The sequence below is a fragment of the Misgurnus anguillicaudatus genome, chromosome 13 (assembly GCF_027580225.2).
Source record: "Misgurnus anguillicaudatus chromosome 13, ASM2758022v2, whole genome shotgun sequence".
Lineage (NCBI taxonomy): Eukaryota > Metazoa > Chordata > Actinopteri > Cypriniformes > Cobitidae > Misgurnus > Misgurnus anguillicaudatus.
In genome coordinates this window covers 6,017,959-6,044,492 of record NC_073349.2, presented here as the reverse complement: position 1 = coordinate 6,044,492, position 26,534 = coordinate 6,017,959, and the positions used below count along the sequence as shown (strand labels likewise).

Below are 26,534 nucleotides of genomic sequence, written 5' to 3'. Positions count from 1 at the left end.
CTGAGAGAATTTATTTACGGAAAAGTGTCTTTATTTTTTTACATCGTGCTGTAGAAATTCACTGTACACACAACAGTACTCAGAAATAAATAGTATTTAAAATAACGTATAGTTATTGTTACAGCACCAGTATTTAGTGGATAAGGTCACAGCCTACAGAATTTGTTTTTACAAGGGTTTGACGGATCTGAAGCGATGCGTTCTTTTATTCTTCAATGAGTGATTTCGGACACTTGACATATTTAGGAAAGTAAACGACAATGGAAATCAAATTGCATACAAATACAAACGTTTGAAAGTGTTGAAGTTATACGTCAAATATTTCTACATTTCTTGCTCTTTTTATCAAGTTCCCAGTTTTTGCTTTTATTGCATCCGTCACACAGTGATTGATGTATTTAGCCTCTTGCTGTATCAACACGTGCTGGTGTCTGAGGAGGTCCTTCAGATGCCGATCGAGTCTCGTTGTCTCACACATCTGTTCTTGTGTGTTCAGCACTGAAATGCTTTAATGATCCCCAAACGTTTCCTCTCAAAAACACGTTTGAAAGGGAATTCTGTTGAATTCCGAGGACACGGATCTTTTAATGGTTCTTGGGACTGGAGGACTTCGAATGAACCACAGGACCCTGGCATGCTGACGTGTCACAGATTCCAGGTGATCCATGGTGTCCTGGACGGCCTGTTCTTCCGGCCTCTCCTGACTCTCCGGGATCTCCAGGTGCTCCATCGCGCCCATCTTTCACGAAGCCATTAACACCTGGCAGACCTGTTGGGCACAGAGAGATTAACATGCTGAATATCAGTTGCATTTGATAATAGCTGAGAAATTTTATAGATGGCGTAAATATTGACTTGCAGCCTTTTCAAAAGGATCATGATGAATTTAAATTCTTTTAATTTTATTATAACTTTCAGAATTGAAAAATGACTCATTAGTCCAAAACATTTATTGAAACAAAGCTGCAAAAATGACTTCTAAACTGACTTCTGTACCTCTCCACAATGTAAATTCAGACTGTGTTAAAAGATGCACATCATTAAAGCATGTCATGATGACCCATCTAAGGAAAATACTGCGTGTCTGCACTGTACGTACCCGGTGCACCCTGGTCACCAATGGGCCCATCAATGGCTTTACCAACTGGACCCTTATCACCCGGCTCACCAACATCCCCTGTAGAGTTTGAGATATGAAAAGTAAATTAATTATTATATTAACATAGTTATAGACAGTGACATTTTGATAGGCAATGAACTCTGCATTTATACTGGGATAGTTTTTAAATAAAAAAAATATGCAACAGCTTTAAATTGTTCTTAATAACATACTGTTGCCCAACGTTGTTGTAAATACAAAATTTGAATTCAAGGTGTCTAAATTTTTTATTGTCTTAAATCAAAATACTAAAGCTGTCAAAATATTAATCACGATTAATCGCATACAAAACAAAAGTTTGTTTTTGCATAATATATGTGTGTGCACTGTGTGAAATTATTTTGTATATAAAAATACACACACATGCCTTTATGTAATTAAGAAACATTTCCATTAAATATTTTATAAATATTGTATAAAATATATACATAAATAAAATGTTCCCAAAATGTATACATGTATGTGTGTAATAATTACACACAATAAACACACAAATATATTATGCAAACACAAACTTTTATTTTGTATGCGATTAATCATGATTAATCTTTTGACAGCCCTACAAAATAAACACGGGTGCCTTATTTATAAAGCGTGCGTACGCACAGATTTGATCGTAAAGTGTGCGTACGCAACACTCCACGGCAACGTTCACCTTTATTAAACTTTTTTTTTTTATGTGGAAAAGTGCCTAGCGCCACATTAGGGTCTGAGCAGACGTACGCACTTTTGCTAAATATAAGCCATTCTTGCTGCTCGAACATTATTTGAACATTGACCGGTGCTCTTTTATAGGCATCGTTTAAGGTTCAAGATCATTTGTAATTTATAGATTTCACGTCTGAAAGAAATGGGTACACACATTTTGTGTGTGTAAGTTTGGTCTATTACATGTACGCATTTTTGAGAAGCGATCGTGAGATCAAATTTAGGATGGTTTCTACACTCCATTTTACAAATAAGCCCCTGGGTCTTCTGTGTTGCAGGTTGTTTTTAGTTATTTCGACATATATTGTGTGCCTTTAATTTTAAAAGCTCTTGGTTAGGAGGAAGATTATTATTCACACTGAAACTAACATGTTCAGCTTCATTTGCGATTAAAAAAAAACTTTAAATAGATGTGTGAACTTCACATTTACTTTATCCAAAGAGGCTTACATAACAAAATAGCACAAATGTTGTAAAAACCGGCGGACAGACTAGCAGAGAAAAGACACAAGCTGTGTCTCATTTCAAATTATACGTCCTCCAAAGGTCGTATTTGTTAGATCTGTTGAGGTCGTATCATTTCAGGAATAAACATAAAATGAACATTTATTTCTCATGAGGCGTAATCACTGTAGTTTTATTTTTATTTTGAAATGTAACTGTTGCTTAAAGGAATAGTCCATTTCCTTAAAAAAAATCCAGATAATTTACTCACCACCATGTCATCCAAAATGTTGATGTCTTTCTTTGTTCAGTCAAGAACAAATTATGTTTTTTGAGGAAAACATTCCAGGATTTTTCTCATTTTAATGGACCCCAATACTTAACAGTTTTAATGCATTTTAAAATTGCAGTTTCAAAGGACTCGACCTCAAACGAGACATAAAGTTCTTATCTAGTGAAACGATTGTCATTTTTGGCAAGAAAAATAAAAAATATGCACTTTTAAACCATAACTTCTCGTCTATCTGTGATAAGTGATGCGCCAGCGCGACCTCACGTAATACATCATCACTTCAAGAGGTCACGGAGGATGTATGTGAAACTCCGCCCCAGTGTTTACAAGTGTGGAGAAAGAGGACCGTTCCGACGTTGTTGTATGTCGAATGATACTAATTAATGTCTTTGTGTCAGTTTATTGTTTAAAATGGTTCGCAAATGTGCGTTTCATATATGTAACACGTGACCTTTCCACGGCATTACGCAATTACATGAGGTAGCGCTGGCGCTTCACACAGTTGGAGAAAGATGAGAAGTTGTGGTTTAAAAGTGCATATTTTTTATTTTTCTTGCCAATAATGACAATCGTTTCACTAGATAAAACCCTTAAGCCTCGTTTGAGATTCTTTAGAGTCCTTTGAAACTGCAATTTTAAACTACATTAAAACTGTTAAGTGTTAAGTTAAGTGTTAAGTGTTGGTGTCCATTAAAGTCCATTCAAATAAGAAAAATCCTGGAATGTTTTCCTCAAAAAACATAATTTCTTCTCGACTGAACAAAGAAAGACATCAACATTTTGGATGACATGGTGGTGAGTAAATTATCTGGAATTTTTTAAGAAAATGAACTAATCCTTTAAATAAAACCTGAAATAATAAATCTAACAAATGGGACCTCCATAGCCTTTCTGGATTTCTGGATGTTTAAATGGAGTCCAGACAAATGCATAGGATTCCTAGACAGTTCGACAGTTTTGGGGGTGTACCTCATGGTAGACCTGATGGTCTCCATCTTCAAAATGATCATTAATTTTAATATTTATAATTTAAAATCATACCACAGGGATGTTGAATGCTTTATTCTGGTTGAGAAATATTCCGCATTATTTTCGATAACCGCACACCTAACTTGTCAAATGTCTTAAAAATAGGCACCAGAGCAATGTTTGTGGTAACCGTGGTATAAGCAGAATAATTGACTCCGGTCCTTTGAATTATTTGAAAATAATGCACACTCACAGTGTAACATTTCCACCTTGGGTGTGCATTATTTTCAAATAATTCAATGGCCCATTGTTAATTATTCCTTACATATTACATATAACACCTGTTTTAACATGAAGTAAATCTATTTTTCATTCTTGTTTTGCCATAGTTTTGATTTCAAATCTTTTTTTTTTAGATGCTTATATTCAACTCTTAAAATAATGACTTGCTGAACTTCAAAAATAGATGTATGCATATCCCACGAACTCTCTTACCTCTAGGACCAGAATCACCAAGATCTCCTGGCAATCCTCTATATCCTGGTGGACCACTTGCTCCAGGGTGACCAATAGATCCAACTTCTCCTGGCTTCCCTGGAGGTCCAGGAGGTCCCGGTCGTCCCACAGCACCAGGAGCCAGAGGTCTTCTTAGGTTAGCAGCCAGCTGAGCAATCTGATCTAAAAAGCACATCAGCAGATGTAGTTCATACAATCCTTTTCAAAAACAGTATATGGTCAATTTAAAGTAAATAAGTGTCTTACCATCAATCATTGAGCCACACAGTTCCCTGATGTGCTGCTCGCTGGCCAGGTTGCCCTGAAAAAATAAATAAAAATCATTTAAAGTACTATTAATGTGCAAACATTAAGTACGATCATATATTAGAGTCGGTAGTTACTCACAGGAACACCGGTTTTTCCAGGAACTCCTGGAAAACCTTGTTCTCCTTGGAATCCCAACGGTCCGGGTCTTCCAGGTGCACCTCTTCCTCCGATCTCTCCCTGTGCTCCTACAACACCTTTAGGTCCCAGTTCACCACGTTTACCAGGCTATAACACAGGGAAAGGGGGAAGGATAAAAAATGTTTGACTTAAGGTAGCAATTTTTCATATTCTTGTTTTGTTAACATTATACAATGGATAGATGATGCTGTATGCTGAATGGCTTTTATGCTAAAATACACATCTGTTCACCATTTACTGTGTATATCTCTGCACAGCACCAACTATTAAAGGATTAGTCCATTTTCTTAAAAAAAATCAGACAATTCACCCACCACCATGTCATCCAAAATGTCGATGTCTCCCCTGTTCAGTCGAGAAGAAACTATGTTTTTTGAGGAAATCATTCCAGGACTTTTCTCATTTTAATGAACTTTAATAGAGCCCAACATTTAATACTTAACTCAACACTTAACAGTTTTTTTAGTTTTAAAAGACTACGATCCCAAACGATGGATAAGGGTTTTATCTAGCGAAACGATTGTCTTTTTTGACAAGAAAAATTAAAAATATGCACTTTTAAACCATAACTTCTCATCTATTTCCGGTCCTGTAATGCGCCAGCATGACCTCACGCAATCATCATCACGTCAAGAGGTCACGGATGACGTATGTGAAACTCCGCCCCAGTGTTTACAAGTGTGTTGAAAGAGGACCGTTCTGACGTTGTTGTATGTCAACTGATACTAATTATTGTCTTTGTGTCAGTTTATTGTTTAAAATGGTCCGCAAATGTGCGTTTCATATATGTAACATGTGACCTTTCCACGTCTTTACACAATTACATGAGGTAGCGCTGGCGCGTCACAGGACCGGAGATAGACGAGAAATTGTGGTTGAAAGTGCATATTTTTATCACTCAAAAATGACAATCGTTTCGCTAGATAAGACCCTTATGCCTCGTTTGGGATCGTTTAGAGTCCTTTGAAACTCCGTTGAAAAAAAACTGTTAAGTGTTGTGTTAAGTGTTGGGGTCCATTAAAGTCCATTAAAACGAGAAAAATCCTGGAATGTTTTCCTCAAAAAACATAATTTCTTCTTGACTGAAAAAAAAAAGACATCAACATTTTGGATGACATGGTGGTGAGTAAATTATCTGGATTTTTTTTATCTGGAAGAAAATTGACTAATCCTTTAAATATTAAAGAAATGCACCAAAATTTTAGTCATTAAAAATGTTAAACCAAAAATTGCCATTCATTTCTTAGCCAAAAATATAAACCAAAAGTTGCAAATGTTTTCAATAGCTGATGCCGCGGGTCCTGACATCACTGAAGTCCATTTCAAGTGCATTTACATAAACAGAATACAGACCCGCTGCCATTGATGTTTTACAATAAAACTACTGTGTCGCATATTTAAACTTTTAAATGATTATATTGAAGTATAAAGAAACACATTTGAAAGGGGGGACAGACAGATCTCACCTCTCCTTTCTGCCCGACAGGACCATATGGACCCTGAAATAATAAAAAATAGCAAAAGTCTTGGATATCTCAAATTTCATGAGATAAATATTTGAGAATATTTACTGTTGTACTCAGATGTGACGTATTTAACATATTAATATATTGAGTTACATACAGGCTCTCCGTTCTCTCCTGGTAAACCGTCAATCCCGGCCATACCCTATAAAGCACACAAACACACATCAATACACACACAGAGCACTTTATAATGAACAACCATACACATCTAATTAATCATGTGATTATCTGATCAGCCAATCATGTCACAGCAAAAAAATTCAATTAATGGTTTTGACCACCAAAATGATCAAAAAAGATAAAAAAGCTGTGAATGTTGGGGCCAGCTGTGAATGGGAAAAATCAATGGAGAAAGACCATGAATCCTTAGAGCTGGTATAGTGGAGTAATATTTTTACCACGTCTCCTTTAGGACCTCTAGCCCCGACTGGACCCTGTGAAAGAGAGAGAAAGAGAGAGAGAGTATTTAAATAAATGCACGTGTGGGCCAAGGTACTGTAGGCACAATGCCTGTGGATGCAGAATACAGACGGTCTTTGTTCTTTAGCTTAAGGTCTGAACAGAAGGAGGATGAGTGCTGTCTAAGATTAAACATAAACTAGATATTTGTATATGTTCTAAAGAAATTGTTAGTGGTGAAAATGCTAAGGTGTTGTAGGTAATATCTAAGTGGTTAGAACGTAGTGGCTAAGGTGTTTAAGATGGTTTTACAGAGAAAACAATAATTTTTTTGTCTGACACGTGAAAAGTCCAAGTCTGATAACAAGAAGTACAAACACACACTCTCAAATCTAGGTATTATTCACGATAAACAATGTGCTGTGATAGAGAATTGAGACGTGATGTATTTGGTGGAACTAGATTTTTTTAAATGGGGTGGTCAAGGCTACTTTAGGGGGTTCATAGTCCATGAAAGAAAATGATGTGTAACCATGTATCAAAAAAGCATAAATGAATAGGCCTACTTTACATTACCTCACATTAGATAAATATTCATATATAACGGCATGCATTACTAGATAAACATAATCTAATACTCTATAATAAACCTTAAACTTACTTTAAATAACAGAGGCAAAAAATGAAATTTATTTAAAAGTAAAATATGTATTAACCTTGTTTTTACAAGGTTACAGAAGTTACTCAGCCAGGATCAGTGAGTGAACTTATTTTCTTATTTAATGAATTTTACCCATATTGAAAAAATAATTATTTAGCCAAAAATAAGTTTTCTATTTATGCTAAATAACTTTTTGTAGAAAGTTAAGCTAAATTTAATATATTTTCAAATCTAAAAATGTATTTTTAGTTTTAAACCTTCATATAATAACATGCATTTCAAAATGTATTTCAGAGAGAACAAATCCATTTCCAATTTTACAACCCATACGGCAAAAAATATATTTTTCCTGACCAAAATATAAATGTTTGTATAAAATGTATAAAGCATAAGTATAACATGTATTCGTATGTATAAAGTTTTTAATTATAAGTATATTTTTGCAGTTGAAAATATATTTAATTACATTTTTTGTACAGGTTTCTAACATACAAAGTGTTTCTTCCAACGTGACATGAATATAAATGCTTCAAAAGATATTTATTTTTTTAATATTTCAAAATATAAAAAATTGGCCAAACAATATATTGGTGAAAATAAAATTTTGTAAACACATTTCAAAATATATTTCAGTACATTATGTTTTTGTATATTTTGAAATATACTTAAAATGATATTTGAATTTTTTTTGCCATATGGGTAAGGACAGAGGCTTATTTTAAGAGCAAATGCAATAAAATGATTATTCAGTGAGACAGTGGTTTTTAAACTTTTTCGGCGTGCGGAGTGAATCCCTTCATGGCCCCACCAAAGAAAATTCATGACATAAAACAATCTCAATCTTAGAATTTTAATTAAAAAGAACATATTAAATGATACAAATAGTTAGTATTAGGTTGGTAGCCTTATTTTTAATTACAATGGTTTAATGGTTACAATGGTTTAATAACACAGAATTTAATAATAATAATACATTTTATTTTGTATAAAATGCCACATTTAATTTATGATAAATTCATGTATTTTAAAAAATGCCATCTCAGGTCCACTAGTTTCTGACATACAGTAACCAATTGTTTACTATGATACTCACTAAGACTATTTTGACATATGAACACTTGTCAGTTTAAGCCAAAAAGACGCGAACATGAAGTTCTAGCTGGGCATGCACGCTATCGGTGGGTATGATGCACGTCACATTTTCAAGTTCAAGGCGGCAGTCAAGTCCAACTAATAATACAGTAACCTACAAAGACCACTCAAGAACAAAAACACGACACTGAAAAAGAAAGGCCAATCTTACAGGCGCACTCACATTATCCAAACCAAATCAAACCATGCCCCAGCGCGATTGTCACCCCTCCCTACTCCCCCAGATGCACGCACTCACACTGTACTTTTTATCGATCCGAGTCCGGACGCGCTTTCGTCATTAAGATGTGATTGTTTTGAAAAAAGCAGGAAGTAAAGCGCTCTCTTAACTATAGAACCCATCGTAATGATAAGTTTGTGTTTTTTATTGAGAGTCGTTTGGTGCGCGATTACAGACAGCCCTCTCACATACCATCGTATTGCTTAGTTGATCTGTCACGTGTGCAGCTCGGACATTCACGTAACCCCCGCTGCTCACATCAAAAGGTTTTTACGGAGGCAGATGAAGGTGAGTGGTCGCGCAACTGACGTATTCACCTTTTGAATCGCGCCCAAAGGAACCGTGCTCCGGCCCACCTCTGCAACCCGGCCGTGGCGCGATTAACCAAATCTGCGCCCAGGCGCAGAACAGAGCGATCACACTAGTCAAACAAACCAGGCTTTGGGGGTCAAACGCGCCCGAACGCGGTTTGGTTTGGATAGTGTGAGTGCGCCCTTAGACTTTATTCAGTCCACAGTTACTTTAAACCAGTGCTTCTCAATTATTTACTGCCACCCCCCCCCTAAGAAAAAGTAAACATTTTCCGCCCCCCCACCTCGCCGCCGCGACTGTAAATAGTATACTTTGTCTATAAAATTACACATCTGCAAAACATTGTATACTTATTAACATTGAGAAAACACAAAAAGAAAACAAAAAAAGAAATATCGATCAACTTACAACAAAGAATAACTTTATTAACATTGTTTTTTAGTCTGTAACAGAAAAGACTTAAAATGCATCAATTTGCCTGTATAAAAAAAAATCAATCCTTATATAAAGTATAATATTTTTTGACCATTTGATACTGAAAAATTAAATTAAATATAATCAATAAATAATAATAAAAAATTAAAGCGGCTTATTAGCGTGATTGGGGTGTAATGTCTTTAAGTGACAGTGCAAAAAAAATCACTTCCTGAAAAAGTATTTTCCCCGGGGGCTCGCGCGCCCCCCCTGGTGTTGCTTCGAGCCCCCCCTAGGGGTCCAGCCCCACTATTTGAGAAGCACTGCTTTAAAGTAAGATGTCAGGGGGTCCAGACCCCTCTGTCTCCACCACTGCCTGTGTATAAATTACACTAGGATGTGTAAGTATAATTTAGTTATTTTAAAATGACTTACCTTCTCACCAAACCCGCCTCTGATTCCAGTTGGCCCAGGCAAACCTGCATCACCAAGGGCACCTTTAACACCCTGTACAGAACAACAAAACTTCATTAAACAATGAACTGGATAAAGAGTATGTTGCAATGATATCAAAATAATTTGTGTCACAGCTAATTTGAATATTAGATGTTTGATATGCTGCAATAAATGGGACTTTGGATCATTGACATTCTATTGGACAGAGCTAACAAGCACAACACAAAGCGGAAATCAAATGGCTTGTTGCTAATGTTTAGGATAGAAAGACACAATAACAGACCAGATTCATTGTTTGCTGCTTTACTGTGTAATTTTTTTTTTAATGAAACATATGGACATGTGCAACTGACCTGATATCCTTTTACACCCTGTGGACCAGCATTTCCAGGCAGTCCAATGCCACCCTAAAACACAGACACATCATCTTATGAACTCAACTCTTTCCCCGCCATTGATGAGTTATCTCGTCAATTAAGAGAAAACATTTGCATGTAAAAACGTGTTCCTGGTGAGTTTTTATGGTTATCTGTAATATCGGCATTATCCACTAGATGGCGCACTTACCCAATATAAAAAACTGAAGCAAAAACGATTTATAAATTTTACACTCCGTGTACTGTATGTTTTAATAATCATTCTGAGCCTTTTTGCTTTTTTAACATATAAAAAATATAGATAGGATAAATGTTTTTTTCCCCATTTTGTTTGAGAGAAGATGGTCTGTTCTTTCATTTTATATATTTGTATGTTTATATATTTTTCGAAGGTTTTCGAAAATGTAAGGCTTGCTCCTAAAAATCCTGTAGCTGTTCATGTAGCTCAACTTGAAAAACATTGCCTTAGCAGCACATAAGGTCCAGGGATCGATGCCAGGGAATACACATACTGATAAAATGTATAGCTTGAATCACTTTGGCCAAATGCATCAATGTAAAATCCATGTCTTTATATTTGATAGAGATTTATAGAGACAAAAAGATGGTTTTGTAAAGATTACTCTTCTCCAAATTAGACTTGGTCAGTAAAATATTGGAACTATTACAAAATCAGTGTCAAGAGAATGGATTCTGCTCATTGGTTTACTTACAGATACACCTCTGGGTCCAGCCAATCCTCTCTCTCCGGGGATGCCAATATCACCCTGTGGAGTAAGTCAGTATAGTACAGTCTCACAATCCAACAATTATACTCTCATCTCAACATAAGTTGTGCTAGGTTTGTTGTGTTACTTTGCATGTTATTGCAATCACGAGATTATGAGAAAGTGCATTTCCAGTCAGATCTGTCAGATACATACAGGGATACCTGGCTCTCCAGATGGTCCGGTTTCTCCCATCTTTCCCGGATCTCCCTGAAATAGATAAAAAAACATTATGAACCATTTTAGATGAGATGTGAAATATACTTTAAAGTCCAATTCTATCTGTCTAAATCAGATCAGATAATTCATTCTCAAAGGTACCGACTAGATTTTGTGATTTTCTAGGCAGATACAGTGAGGAAAACAAGCACCCGAACACCCTGCTACTCTGCAAGCTCTCCCACCCAAAAACCATGGAGGGGTTTCCATGACTTTCTCCCATGACTCCTCTGGATCATCCAAATGGTCATTGGCAAACTTAAGACGGGCCTGGACATGTGCTGGTTTAAGCAGGGGAACCTTCCGTGCCATGCATGATTTCAAACCATGACATCTTAGTGTATTAACAACAGTAACCTTGGAAATGATGGTCCCAGCTGTTTTCAGGTCATTGACCAGCTCCTCCCGTGTAGTTCTGGGCTGATTTCTCACCTTTCTTAGGATCATTGAGACCCCACAAGGTGAGATCTTGCATGGAGCCCCAGTCCGAGATAGATTGACAGTCATGTTTAGCTTTTTCCATTTTCATTGCTCCAACAGTGGACCTTTTTTCACCAAGCTGCTTGGCAATTTCCCCCTAGCCCTTTCCAGCTCTGTGGAGGTGTACAATTTTGTCTCTAGTGTCTTTGGACAGCTCTTTGGTCTTGGCCATGTTAGTAGTTGGATTCTTACTGATTGTATGGGGTGGACAGGTGTCTTTATGCAGCTAACCACCTCAAACAGGTGCAGCTAATTTAGGATAATAAATGGAGTGGAGGTGGACATTTTAAAGGCAGACTAACAGGTCTGAGGGTCAGATTCTAGTTGATAGACAGGTGTTCAAATACTTATTTGCAGCTGTATCATACAAATAAATAGTAAAAAAAAATCATATATTGTGATTTCTGTTTTTTTTTTTTAGATTATGTCTTTCACAGTGGACATGCACCTACGATGACAATTTCAGACCCCTCCATGATTTCTAAGTGGGAGAACTTGCAAAATAGCAGGGTGTTCAAATACTTATTTTCCTCACTGTATGGTTAGGGACTATACTCTCATTCTGGCATAATAATCAAGGACTTTGCTGCTGCAACACGGCTGCAGCAGGCACAGTGATATTATGCACTGACCAAAAATAATCCCCTGGGTTACTTTCAATAGCAGGGGACTATTTTCAGGCGCTGAGTAATATCAATGTGCCTCCTTTCCATCAGTCTTAGTACACGATGTAACTACAGAAGAGTCAAGTTTTAAATAGGAAAAATATAAAAACTCTTTGGTTATTTTTGAGCACAATGCTAATGGTCTAATCAGATTTGATTGATTATGCTAAGCTATGCTAAAAGTGGTAGCGCCAGACCAGAGATCAGCTGAATGGATTCCAAAACGGTAAAAATCAAAAGTTTAACCCTAGGGGAGCTGGAAAATTAGCATATTTTCAAAAAAAGTGGAGTGTCCCTTTTGCCGTAAGCTTGATAATGTAGTGTACACTGTGAGTTTATAAAAAATAGCTTAAATGCGTGAAATTAATACACAATGCCAATAAGCGGTTGGAAAGGCTTGGAAAATGGCATTCCTTATGTCAAGCAAATTATATTTTGATAAATGCAAATTAAAAATTAAAGCAACAAACAAAATCCCTGATATTCCATGACGTAAAATTCCCTAACCTTCAATGTCTGAAATAGACCTTTAAAAATTTCATGATATTCCAGAAATTCCATGACTCGTGGAAACACTTCACATTCTTCTCTGACTTATCAAGAATCTTTCATACGGTTTCATTACTTACAACTCCTCCCTTGGCTCCTTTTGTACCAGCTTTTCCTTGCAAACCCTGAAGTAAAAACAGATCAAAATGAATCATACAAACATCAATTGTTAGCGATATTTAAACCACTATATGAAGAGCTGAGATACAAAGCCCTCTAAATGCGTCTGACATGTTTTCTTGTAAATTAGCTTTTTTTTTCTTCTGCCAAAAAACTGTATTTCTAAATTCCCAAAGGCAAGGATTAAGTGGATTTGAAGCTAAAGTATTTGATGAACACACAGTATGTGTCGCAAGTAGTGCTGGGCATAGATTAATCGCGATTAATCGCATACAAAATAAAAGTGATTTTTGGCATAATATATGAGTGTGCGCTGTGGGTAATTATTATGTATATATATATATATATATATATATATATATATATATATATCCATATATATATGAATACACATACATTCATGTATGCATTTAAGAAACATTTACATGGGTACATATATTTATTTATATTTTTGTATATTCTAAATAAACAAAACAAAAAATGGATATATAAATAAAAATTCTCTGAAATGCATATATATGTGTGTGTGTGTGTTTAAATATACATAATAATTTCACACAGTACACACACATATATTATTCAAAAATGTATCCGATTAATTGCGATTAATCTATGCCCAGCACTAGGCTTTTAGAGGCTTTTCCATCTGAGCACATATTTAAACCAGAATATCGATATCAATATTTAAACCATTAATAATACGTACAGGCAACCCATTTGGTCCTTTCTCACCAGATACCCCGGGTCTTCCAGCATCCCCCTTTAAACATAAGCACACACACACATTTTCAATTGTGGGCATTCCTATGGTTTAACTGCAACATACTGCTATTTAAACAGTAATATGTTTCATTAATAAACAAGCTGTTACTCACCTTTTCACCATCCAGTCCTTGAGTTCCATCCTTTCCATCTCGTCCAGGCATGCCCTACAATTCAACACAGATTGTATTAGAATTTGATCAATTTGTCAAAATCCCACCATTAATAGACATAATCAAATAAAAGTTACTTACAGGTTCACCTTTAGGTCCCACACCTCCTGGTACTCCCTTAGGGCCTATTTTTCCCTGTTAAGAAAGAACAGCGTTGACAATATGGCAGCTGTGCCCAATGTTAAATGTCTCTGATATTCAAAATGCATATTTTACCTTCACCAAAATAAACAGCATATCTCATTGACTTACAATCTCTCCTTTGGGTCCTTTGAAACCCTGATGTCCTTTTTCACCACTGTCACCCTGGAATATTGGAAAAAAGACATCACATTTGTATTAATGGGATTCAATACTGACACAAGACTCCAAATGGATACTTACAGTTTTTCCAATGACACCGGCAACTCCAGGTTTTCCCCTGAAGCCAGGCAATCCTCTACAGAAAGAGGTCAGTGATCAAAAACACTGTCAGCCATTCAGTTTGTACTGATTGTTTATACAAATGTAAAGTAAAATCCATGTATTGTGATGTTATTTAGATAATGGAGGTCTTACTCTATCTCCTACAGATCCCACTGGACCCTGAAGCCCCCTCAGACCTCGGGGACCCTAAATAGCAAAAATACAATAAATGTAATAAACATTACATAAAGTAAATCAAATGTTAACATTTGTTAAAATTCTAGTACATTTAAGTTTTGCATGTTAACAAAATGATCCTCTGCGTTTACACTCTTTTTGAGTTTTCATTAGCTGTAACTTTTGATAATAATGATTAAAGTAACAGTACATTCACTTCAGCGTTCACGTTGACGTCAAGCATTGTCGAACTGAATTGTGGATCCGTTGGCATCGAGTCACAGCCGCTGCTCGCGGCAGAAGTTGAATGTTTCTCAACTTTTCAAGCGCCAACGCAAGCGTCAGCCAATCAGACAGGGTTCCCACACCTTAGTTAACTTCAAATTCAAGGACTTTTCAAGGACTTTCCAGGTCCAATACCCTCAAATGTCCTCAAGGACTAAATGTGGGGACACATTTCAAGTGAAAGCAAGGTTACCTTTTAAGATACATTGTTACAGTTCCCTTTAGAAGGAACTCACGCTGCGTCACTGCGGTGACACTTTGGGGCGCCTCCAGGGGTAAGTGCGTCTGAATGTGTATATCAAATTCAACCAATGGTGAGGCTTAACAACAAAGACAGGGTGACACAGGAGCCAGGAAGTATATTGCTATCTGAAATATTGCCAAAGACGGAATTACAGGGACGCAGGAAGTATGGCAAGAGAGACGCAGCGTCTCGTTCCCTTCTCAGGGAACAACAGTTACATACGTAACCCGAGACGTTTTCATGTGTCAAACATGCAAAAAAGCATTTTGGTATAAATCAACATTCGCATACAGAAGATATAAACATTTAAAGTGAACAGTTTAGGACGTGTGCTTAAAAAGTCTAGAATTTGTATGATATTATCCTACACTACACAGGGATTAATATGGATTTTTTCCAAGAAAATGTCTTGCATAAAATAGATTCAAGCACTTTCAATGACCTGTATCAATGTATGAATATTTTCAAAAACTTCCCAGCGCCTTAAGTTATTTCCCCCAGATTCACAAACTTTCAAGGATTTCAAGGACCCGTGGGAATCATCTTATGCAAATAACCTAATGCAGACTCAGTTTTTGCAAAACAGGAAACAGAGGAGCATGTGTTGCAGTCCACTGTGATTGGCTGTTATCACTATGACGTTCGCGTCAGGTCCAGGCTTCAGACAAACCGTTCGTCAAGCATTAACGCTGACGCCCCATGTGAATGTACTGTAAGATTTCTTTCTAAGCAAATCAGACATAGAGCATAATGTAAAGCAAATTGCAGAAACGTAATTAAAGGGGCCACGGCATGAAAATTTGACTTTTTTATGTTTTAGTGCTATAATTGGGTCCCGGTACTTCTATCAACCTAGAAAATGTGAAAAAGATCAACCCAGTAACTTAGTTTTGGTAAACCATTTTCTGCAAGCACGTGAAAAAATAGCTAATTGAAATTTGGCTCTCTCTATGATGTCATAAGGAGATCTTATTATAATAATACCGCCCCTTAAACTGCACTATCCAACGACCGCACTGCCATTTAGTGCAAAATAATTCACAGCACAATTGAGTTTCAATTGCAACAAACCACCATCATTACGATCATTTTTGCTCAAACCTACAAAGTGTCCATTTTAACATGCTATAATAAATTATCTATATGGTATTTTGAGCTAAAACTTCACATGTGTACTCTGGAGACACCAAATATTTATTTAACATCTTAAAAAAATCTTGTGACATGGCCCCTTTAAAAGTGTAATACTTAAATTCAGTTGCAGTCCTACTGGACTAGCATACTGCAAACTGCAAAACATAGTACGGTAGTACAAATTCTGGGTTAATTTTACCCAACGGCCGGGTTCATCCCTTTTTGACTTAGAAAATGTTTTATTTTGATCCAACAATAGGTTGAAACATTCCAGCATAGGTTCAATTATAACCCTAATGGTTGGGTTCGTTGCCTTTTGACCCAGCCCTGGGTTGAAAATAACCCAGTATTTTTTAACAATATGAATTAGGAAATCGTTTGAAACACCATACCAAAACAGTTTAAGGGGAAGATATAGTCATGTCAGGGGGCATATTAACACTTTTTAAGACAAAAATCATGCAACACATTTAAGAGAGACTTAAGCAGCCCTGGATACTTTGTATTATATATGTGTGACGCTACAGTATAATAAGTTTCAGCCTTTTGTTTCACTTTTAAAATGAACTTCATGGTGCTCTGGAGGTGTGAGTTAGTCCCACCTGTAACCCACCTGTAAACCCACTGTACCGGGGATCCCGGGAGGACCAGGTGGGCCTTGATCACCCTAATGAAGAATAAACAAGAATCGAAATAAAACACATTAAAAGAGTTTTTAAAAATGTAGTACAGTATAATATATATGAGTAAAATCTCACCTTTTCTCCATTTTTCCCCATCTCTCCCTTATCTCCTTTATGACCTGTATGACCCTAAATGAAACACAGAACCAGCTTATAGTGATCATTGTAAAATCTTTTGGAGCAGACAGACAGGAGGAGAGTTTAATGTTGATGGTCAAACACCTTGAATCCAGGCATTCCTGGAGGTCCCGGTGGACCTGGAGGACAGATGGCCGGACACTACAAACAAGACAATGATGCAATCAATCTGCATGCAAAGAAAAACAAGACTGCTGACAATTTATCTTCCCCAATAGGATAACATAGTTTTAATTGATCATTTCTAAAAATGTTGCACACTGAAATAAAAATTATTTCCATTACATTAGCAAATCTATTAGGATTGTATTACGATATATATGCAGATTGCTATTCATACAAGGCATACCTGTAAAAATAAGCATTGTATACTTAAAAATAGGTTGTGGTACGTCAGTGGTTTTCATGCAAAAACTGGCAAGCATTAGAACATACCAGCAGGTCTCCGCCACCTTCGGGAAGCGTTCCTGGAAGCCCCTAAGAGGGAAAAGAATAGACTGAATTACATGTTTGATAAAAGACGTTTTCTTTCAGTCATAGAAGCACAAATAGCAGGCTTTTAATTGCTGTAAATGTATTGATATCCAACATAATCATTGTAACCTCATAAAATAATTTGCAAATATGCAAGAAAAGGTTTGTACTCTAAAAATACAAAGAAGAGATAAAGGATTTACAAACGCGCAGAGAGCCGAAGCATTTCAGCACTCGGATGGCGTGAGTTTTTTTAAAGCATTACTTAAAATGTTTCTCATCTCATCATATCCACAGGTACAGTGTCATCATATAAAATAAATCTGTGGGGTAGCATTTAAAAACAGATGCATTTGTTTAAAGCAAAGCATTTATTTACTTACCAGGCTACAGGTGAAGCAGCTCTTCACGCCTTTAAACGTCTCATCATCGGTGCTCATTTATGTCCAAGAGACTCAATAATAATCTTTTACATTTTAATCCTTTAATTTTTCATATTTAAAAGCTTTTTGGTGCTGCTGCTGCGCATCCATGTGTGTGATAAGCAAACCCGCGTTGTTGTCCTGTTTATAGGCGCATATTTCTAACGCGCTTTTTAAATAACAAAAACAATATTGTGTCATAGACTTTAGAGCAGGTTTTTGTTGGTTAATGGCGTAGTCTAATTTAGTTGCCTTAAAGTTGCAACGCGTCAACAATGCGCCTGAACACACCTAGTTTTCAGACCAGAAAACATGTGCGCAAAATTGGTCGCAAATGCATTTGCTATTTAAACAACGTGGCACTTAACGTGAAAATGATCATTGCGCCGGATTGAAACTAGCAAAAGATACTTGCGTTGGGTGTATGATAGGGCCCATAGTATGGAAGTAGGCGGTTTCAGACGCAGCCACAGGCATAATGTATCAACATGGCGGATGCAGTACGTCCAAATGTATTTATTCTATCCATATTCATACTATATAGTACCTACTGTTTTAAAGATCAATTAGTAGGTACTTCATCTAATACATTACCTACTGTCATAGTATGTGATTTCAGATGCAGCCACAGAATTGTTGGTTACAGTGGTCAATATTGTCTTTTATTCATGATAAAACAGCTATTGGCCTCTCAGAATCAAGGTCTGGAACTAACCTAACTGTTTTATAATTGTAGTAAAACCATGAAGCGTTTTTGATGAGTGTATGTGGTACTTACAGGTGGTCCATCTAGACCCGGCAGACCAGGAAGTCCTGGAAGACCCTCAAGCCCCTAGAACCATCACAAAAACATGTGTCACTAATCATACAAGTTCTGAGTGTGCCGATGTGCTTACATTCAAAGAAGAAGAAACAAACTATCAACAAAGGTAATCTGCACAGCTTATTGCAACTATATGTAAAGGCTCAGGCAATGAATATTACATGTGAAGTGGTACATACATCTATTTGTGGGCTGGGTGGTATATCGAGTTTTGGGAATATTTTTCCCCAGTGGGATACAGGATGAGACAATACTGATTTATTGGAATGGACTAATACTGTGACCCTCCTTTGCAACAGAAGCTTTGCCAGAAATGTACACTGAGGTCAGGACTGTAAGGTTTTTGTCCTGTCATGTTTATGTCTTTTATTTTGATATCGTTTACAGCCATGTTTGTCTCTTGCATGATATGTCAGGTTCCCATTGGTCCCTTTATAAGCCCTCTTGTTTCCATTGTCTCCGGTCGGTTATTGTTAATGTATTGTGTAGTCTGTTTCATTGCCTTGTCATACCACGCTACGGATTCTTGTTAATACTTCTTTGTTTTATTAAAGTCACTTTCTGCATTTAGATCCTGCCTTTGGTTCGTGTTTTGGACTGCACCTCACAGAATAACAGACCTACAAGATGGATCTAGCGGAAAGACTGTTTCTATTGGATCAGAGGAGGAGTATGCAAAGGACTTTTTGGACTTGAGTTACGCATGTACCATGGGACGATATTATGTTAAAGTTTTGTTTCAAGAATGGACTAGATGATGACCTGTTTCATGCCACGCTACGGATTCTTGTTTGTACTTCTTTGTTTTATTAAATTTACTTTCTGCATTTAGATCCTGCATTTGTTTCATGTTTTGGATTACACACCTTACAAGGATCAGTTTTGTGTAAGTTATTTGAAAAAGTAATTAATTACTAATTACTAATTATATCTTCAATCATGTAATTAGATTACTGTACAAATTACTCTCTTATTACTAATTACTTTCTAAATCGTATTTAGTAAATGATACAAGATAGGCTTGAAACAGCTTGAATAAATCATAAAAGTACATCAATATTTTGTTCACACTTTTTAAAGGAACAGTATGTAAGAAATGTATATCAATTAATCATAAAATGGCCCTGATATGTCACTAGACATTAAGAAATCATGTTCATTTCAAATTCTTATATCACTGACAACAGTGGTCTGGCCAGGATATTGTCAATTAAAAAGTGGAGTTGCAGCCCTCAACTGATGTTTATGTTGTCATTTTGTGTATTGGCCCCCAGTTGTGTGATTGCAGTACCAGTTTTAGCCACAATCCTACATACTGTTCCTTTAAAGGTGCAGTGTGTAATTTTTAGAAGGATCTCTTGACAGAAATGCAAAATAAAATACAAAACTATATTATCAGGGGTGTATAAAGACCTTTCATAATGAACCGTTATGTTTTTATTACTTTAGAATGAGACGTTTTTATCTACATACACAGAGGGTCCCCTTACATGGAAGTCGCCATTTTGTGCCACCATGTTTCTACAGAATCTCTTAATGGACAAACTTTTTTATTACGTTGTCTCCAACCATGACATGTTTGTCCTGTGGTGGCTACCGTAGCTTCTCTATGCATTTCAAAAGCGAGGGGTGAGCTGTGAACTGAGCTGTTGGTTGCAATTTGGAACCTCACCACTAGATGCCGCTAAAATTTACACACTGCGCCTTTAAGGTCCAATTCTAAACTATACTACTTTTGCCTCGATATCCTCCTAATTACTGCTTAATAATACTTAGTAAAGTAGTTGTTAAGTTTAAGTATTGATAGGAATTGGGTAGGATTAAGGAGGTAGAATAAGTTTTGCAGAATCAGACATTAATATGTGCTTTTAAAGTATTAATAAACAGCCAATATCTCAGTAATATTAATGTATATAACCAACCAGTTAATAGTGAGAATTGGAAAGTACACTTATTACCATTATTCCTATTAACTTACCAAAGTATTTAAAGTGAGAAGCGTACATAAAAAACATGCAGTTTAACATTAGACTTTAAATTTTGATGTTAAATCCAATATTGTGCATCATATAATTGATCTACAGCCCATACACAGAATTTAGTTCAATTACATCCGAAGTAACTATAATTAAATTACTGGGAAAATAATACAATAATTTATTAATTGAATTACAGTAAGTAACAAATTACTTAGTAACTAGTTACCCCAAGCACTGGTCAGGACATAGGCTTTCCAACCAGGTTGGAGGTTGTGCAGCTGTATATTTTTAAACAGGGAGGAAAACCCTGTTTTTGAATTTTATTTTCATCATATGGTGTTTTAATAAAGGTGATTGTGAGCTCTTACGAGGCTTCGACTTGCATGTAAACATGTATTCCACTTTGCAGAAAATGCTTAGATATTGAAAGTATATCGTAACTCATTTCCAAATTACTGAGATATGAATTTTGTTTGAAATCACCCAGCACTATTTGTCTTTATTCTTAGTGTGTGAATGTAATCTTTAAACAGACACTCACAGGTGGTCCCTGAGGTCCTGGTCCACCTGGAAGTCCATTAGCTCCAGAAAGACCCTAAAATCAGAAAATGCACACACAAATGCTTGATCTAATTTGGCACAGTTTCATTTGTTAAATATTCCTGTTGGACTACTGCAATAGAAAGCTTAACCCTAACCCTAAACTTAAAAATTTGTATTTCTTAAATTTCATGCCACTCAATTCTGAACAATTACAGTATGTTTCATGGCGACTACACACAACAGCATTTCATTTCTGTAGTTTAGCTGGTAAAGCCTGATACTAACAAAGCTGTGGGTTTAATTCTTAGATCAAATGCATGTACTGATAAAAGTATACTGTAAATGCACAGTTTAATTGCAAGTAACTTTAGAAAACAATAAAAGGATCTGCCAGATAAAGAAATGTGCGCACATAACTAAATCTGATTCCTCCACTAATGATTATTTTAGACAGATTGTACTCACGGCAACTCCTGGTCTGCCTCTGCCCTGAGAAAGACAAAGGAAGAGATTAAGAAAGTTAATTGACATGTTTGGCATACTGTACACATAACAAACACAGCTGTGTGGGGTGAACAAATATGGTGGTCTTAATAGATGTTTACTGTGAAACTGTAGTGTATGCTGTTTGTGAGACTTAGTGGAGGTTTAAACCTAGCATGTTAGGCAGATAACTTTCTGTAATGGTAAACAACATTTGTTGGTCTGAAGCGGTTGAAATGTCTAAGTATGAAGAGGTTTAATACGGTACGCTGATGTTGGGCACTTACAGGGGGTCCACCTGGTCCGGGAGGTCCTCTGTCGCCCTGTTAAAACAAACACAAATCAAATTATAACAAAAATCATTAACCTCAAAGTGAAACACATTAAACTGACACTAAAATAATTTTTTTGACTCTATGAATCTAGAAAATAAATGATCAATTTCTGTTTTTGTGTTTTTACACTGTGTATTGTAAAATGTTACACCTCTACCCCCATCTTTAATAATCCTTAAATGCCAATAGCTCCTGGACTAGTACTAGACAGCAATTGATCGAATTCACCAAAGATTATTAAACAGCTTCAAAAAATATACTGTACAATGAAGAAACATTAACCCTTTAACTGGCGCTTTTTGAGGGTGGGTAGGGGGATGAAATGGTGATGGTGATGAGGACCACAATGGAAATAAGTCTTGGACTTTATTGTGTTTTTATCCTCGATTGTATTTGATGTCTTTTGTGGTTATGTGTAAGACATTGTGGTTGATACAATTAAATCAAATCAAATTAATAATAATAATAACAATAATAATAATACTATTCATTATAAAAACAAAAAAACTAATATAATTCTGACATTTTTTGGTCTAGAAGCCTAATTTTGGTCTTGTTTAAAGAAGACACTTTAAAAACTTTTTTTACGGAAGTGTATGGTGGTAAAAATATTAAATAAAAAAATGTTACAGCAGTTGAAATGTATTAAATAATAAATAAAAATAATGCAATGATCACAAAAAGTGAGGTTTGTGTTTGTTTGCTGTTAGTTTGCTGCATACTCATGTCACAAATTAATAAATTACTGTCACTGCATTATTATTACTCCTAAAAGGTTTTAAAATATGAAAACTAAATTCTTAGACCTTTCCAACAATATACAGTTAGTCGTGATAGATTAACATTTACATGAAAAATGTATAAATTGTATAATTTATTTATTGTATAAATAAATAAAATAAGTAAACTCACAGGACAGCGCCAATGAATTTTTTTATTTTAAATTATTTATTTTATTTTATTAGCTACAGTTTTAAAGACATCACTGTTTCAGTTTTGTAGGTGTGTGGTGACGGGTGCACTCAATGATGTTGCTACAATTTCTCTATGCTTTTTACACTGCTGTTCATGGTATTATTGCAAATTCTTTATGTAATGTTACAAGCCTGCTCTTATATAATAGTTTCTTTGTTCAAGGGCCATTTCCATATAAGACAGAAAGACATGTCTAGTTTATTATCATATAATTATTATCTGTTATTTATCATATTAATTAACCAAATGTCCAATATTTTATTCTATATACCACATATTTAATAATTTTCCTGTTTTCATTGGTTTCTTTTCATGTTCTTTCATATAAAGCTGTTTTGAAACAATGCAACAATGTAAAATGATGCAATATCAGTTGTTCTCAACCTTTATCACTTCAAGGCCCCCCTATTGCCCAAAACAATATTTGAAGGGGGCTTTGAAGGGACCCCACTCACTCTATTTCTACCAACTAGAAAGTTTTAGAGCTTGGCATGACTAGACAGATGTATGCTTTTTGTCTTTTGAATAATTTGAAGTCATGTTGAACATCTGTTGAGGCCCCCGGCCCGCTGGTTGAGAAACAATGCGCTAAAAAAATAAATTTGAGTGAATTAAAAGTAGTGTTTAATGTACATATCTCTCATATCAAAAGACTAATGCGCACCTCACTAGCATCAGTCACATAAAATAATAAGGATTTCAGGTGATGCCTTTAAGAGGATTAGCAGAAAAGAGTTCACATTCCACCACATTAGGATTAGAGAAAAACACAATTACAGCTTGAAAAACCAAAGTCACCTGATAATAATTAAACTGCCCTCACTACAGAGGAGCCCCCAGAATTAAAAACATTCACAAGCAGAAGAAATGAAGTTTGACATCGTCTGTCATTTTGATCTGCAAGCTAAAATACATACACTAGTGGAGTGGAGATTTACTGAAAACCTCAGAGAAATACTGTATTGTGATTACACATACTCATACATGTGTAGTCATAATGTCACGATGTCATGTTTAGCTGTTTACAGGGTAGTAGAGGTCACTTTTACTTAAGAGACTCATTAAAGTCAGCAGGTGAAATAAAAACACTTACTACTGCTCCTGGTAGCCCGTCCTTTCCAGCTGGACCATCAGGACCTGTCAAACCCTAAAAAAAAAACATTTACACTAATAAATCCAGAATACAAAAAAAAAGAGCCAATAATGACTTTTTGCATTGCAAAGGTTTTTTTTACAAATAAGAGAAGGGTATGGCATTAAAAATGAGACACATTTCCTGGATTTTTCCACCCTGACTTACATCCACTCCAGGGAGGCCAGGTATTCCTGGGATTCCTGCGGCTCCTGGTGTACCAGCTTTTCCCTTTGGCCCCTGGAATTAAAACAAAGAAATGTGTGTCTTAGGCAACATGATAATGTGCACTGATTATTTGAGTATTATTTGTGATCCTAAAATAATAAAATATTACACAGCAAAAACTCATATCATTCAGAGACACTTACAGGCTTTCCTGGAAGTCCAGGAGGACCAGGCTTACCCTACAGAGAAAATGACATTACATGACTGATTTATTTGATGCAGATTTACTATAACAACCTTTAATACTCTAGTACTTCAAAATCATGCAAAACTCAAGAGCTAAGTAAAACTGAGAGGTGAAGATATGGAGAGGAGTGAAGGGGGCTGGGGAAACTTCAGAAGGGTTGTGTTTGATTTTGAGCAGGCTGAATGAATGACCTCTCTGTTTCTGCACTTCTACTGCCCGTGCTAAAAGGGATTTCATTTACTAAGGAAACATTCAATGTTATTCACCGTTTACAATCGTAAATTCCTGACAGAGTTTTCTTGTTTGCTTTTAAAAGCCAGTGAACAGACAACAAAGCACAGCCTGTCTAAACCAGTAATAAAAAAAATATATTGCATATATAGTGTGTATATCTACATATATAGAGTTATACCATTCACATAAAATATTTATATCTAAATGCAAATTGAAAATTTTCTTAATCCCTCTCATTACTTTCTCATCAATAACATGGAAAAGTACAGGAGGATAAAAAATTATATTACATCCTAAAGCAGATTATTTCACTGTCTACTCACATCAATGCCATCTTTTCCTGGGGGTCCAGGTGGCCCTGGCACACCAGGTAGACCACGGGGACCTGTCCTCTGTTATAACAAAAACAAAACCAAATACAAATTGAGAAAATTACAATGTTAAACGTCATACATTGTTCTATTAAACATTATATCAAATGTATATATAACTAGTATAGAAAGTATATTCATACAGAAAACTGGCATAGCACGGTTTCTCCTCAGAAACATTTTATTTTTTCAAATTTAATATAATCTCTATATCAGTGGTTCTCAAACTGGGGGCCGGGGCCCCCAGGGGGGCCGCGAGATGGTGCCAGGGGGGCCCCAGTTTTATGACATTTTATAAAATACATTAATTTATCATGAATTCTGTGTAATTAAACCTAACAAAAATACGACTACTAACCAACAGCACTACTTCGTATCATTTAATATGTTTTGTTTAATCAAAAGTTGAGTTTTAAAACAGTTTCTTGTCATAAATTTTCTTTGGGGGGGCCGCTAAGAAATGCGCCGTACACAAGGGGGGCCGCACGCAGAAAAAGTTTGAGAACCACTGCTCTATATTATAATATCTTAATCATTTCTCTACAAACAACTTGTTCTTTGTACTAACAAAAGTGTTTTGTCATACCTTGGCACAGTCACTGTTGACTTGCTTGCTGGTATTTAGAGTCATATATACAAAAGTATCAGTATGGACCTGCATTTTATTACTGTATTAATACAGATAGCCTACTGTATTGTACTGCAATGTTTTTCTGTAAAGTGTTCAATAGCTAAATAAGATTTATTTGGAATGAAAGTAATATATCTGTTTTATGTTAGATAAATGAATAAAACGATGATGTACACAAACCCTCCCTTAGGAAAATTAAACTACAGTTAAAAAAAACTGTTACTGTCGTAAAGGTTACCACAAAATAACCCTATTTAAACCATGGTTACTGTAGTAAAACCATGGTTTTGCTAATAGTAATACACCAATAAACCATGGTTACTACACTTTTACCACAAAAAAACATGCTTAATTTACGTAACGTTAACTTAAGGGATTCGCGCACCGGATGCGTATAGATATTTCTGATTTGCCCAAATCAATTAAATCTAGTAAATCTAGTAATCTCAATCTGAATAGTATTTTCAGACGACACGTACAATGGACATACAAAAGACACTCGATAACATGACAGAAACCCAACGTTAAGCTGAAGCAACAGGTTATCAAGCATCCCACAGCTTCTGTCGAGTGAACCGCCGCTTGTTGTGTCTTACCTGGGCAGACGATGATGCTAACAGCTGGCAAAGAAAAAGTAGCTGAAGAGCTGACAACACGGCCATGGTTATTGTCCTCCCCACAGTCCAGTGCCCTGTGACGGGTTACCGCTGCTAAATGACTCTCGGCATGAACATAAAGCCAATGGTGCACCTGAAGGGGCAGAGCTCAGTCCGGTGGAGGAGGTGGAAATGAGCTCGTGACGGACTGGTTACACTACAGGACATTCTCAGGATTGCATACCACGCAGAGAGAGAAGATATTAAA

The 26,534-nt window shown here is 36.0% G+C and overlaps 1 protein-coding gene across 1 annotated transcript; it reads right to left on the bottom strand.

The window, feature by feature from the left end:
• Positions 1 to 9: 9 nt before the first annotated feature.
• On the bottom strand, positions 10 to 26,534 carry col9a3 (collagen, type IX, alpha 3). Its single transcript, XM_073874920.1, has 32 exons — positions 26,267 to 26,534; positions 24,992 to 25,060; positions 24,391 to 24,426; positions 24,188 to 24,259; positions 23,981 to 24,034; positions 21,865 to 21,900; positions 21,560 to 21,583; positions 21,093 to 21,146; positions 18,528 to 18,581; positions 17,289 to 17,330; positions 16,938 to 16,994; positions 16,791 to 16,844; positions 16,646 to 16,699; positions 14,350 to 14,399; positions 14,172 to 14,229; positions 14,040 to 14,093; positions 13,869 to 13,922; positions 13,728 to 13,781; positions 13,559 to 13,612; positions 12,813 to 12,857; positions 10,976 to 11,029; positions 10,766 to 10,819; positions 10,029 to 10,082; positions 9,655 to 9,726; positions 6,460 to 6,495; positions 6,159 to 6,203; positions 6,002 to 6,034; positions 4,476 to 4,622; positions 4,335 to 4,389; positions 4,068 to 4,250; positions 1,100 to 1,177; positions 10 to 769 (listed from the first exon to the last, which is right to left on the bottom strand). Exons 1-32 carry the CDS (start codon positions 26,330 to 26,332, stop codon positions 585 to 587), a joined length of 2,037 nt encoding a protein of 678 aa, XP_073731021.1. The 5' UTR covers positions 26,333 to 26,534; the 3' UTR covers positions 10 to 584.

Coding starts and splice junctions, on each gene's coding strand:
- col9a3 (XM_073874920.1), bottom strand. CDS start 26,332: ATGGCCGTGTTGTCAGCTCTTCAGCTACTTTTTCTTTGCCAGCTGTTA. Junction 21,584..21,864: donor CCGGACCAGGTGGACCCCCT/GTAAGTGCCCAA, acceptor TGTCTTTCTCAG/GGCAGAGGCAGACCAGGAGT. Junction 770..1,099: donor TGGTGACCAGGGTGCACCGG/GTACGTACAGTG, acceptor TGTGCCCAACAG/GTCTGCCAGGTGTTAATGGC.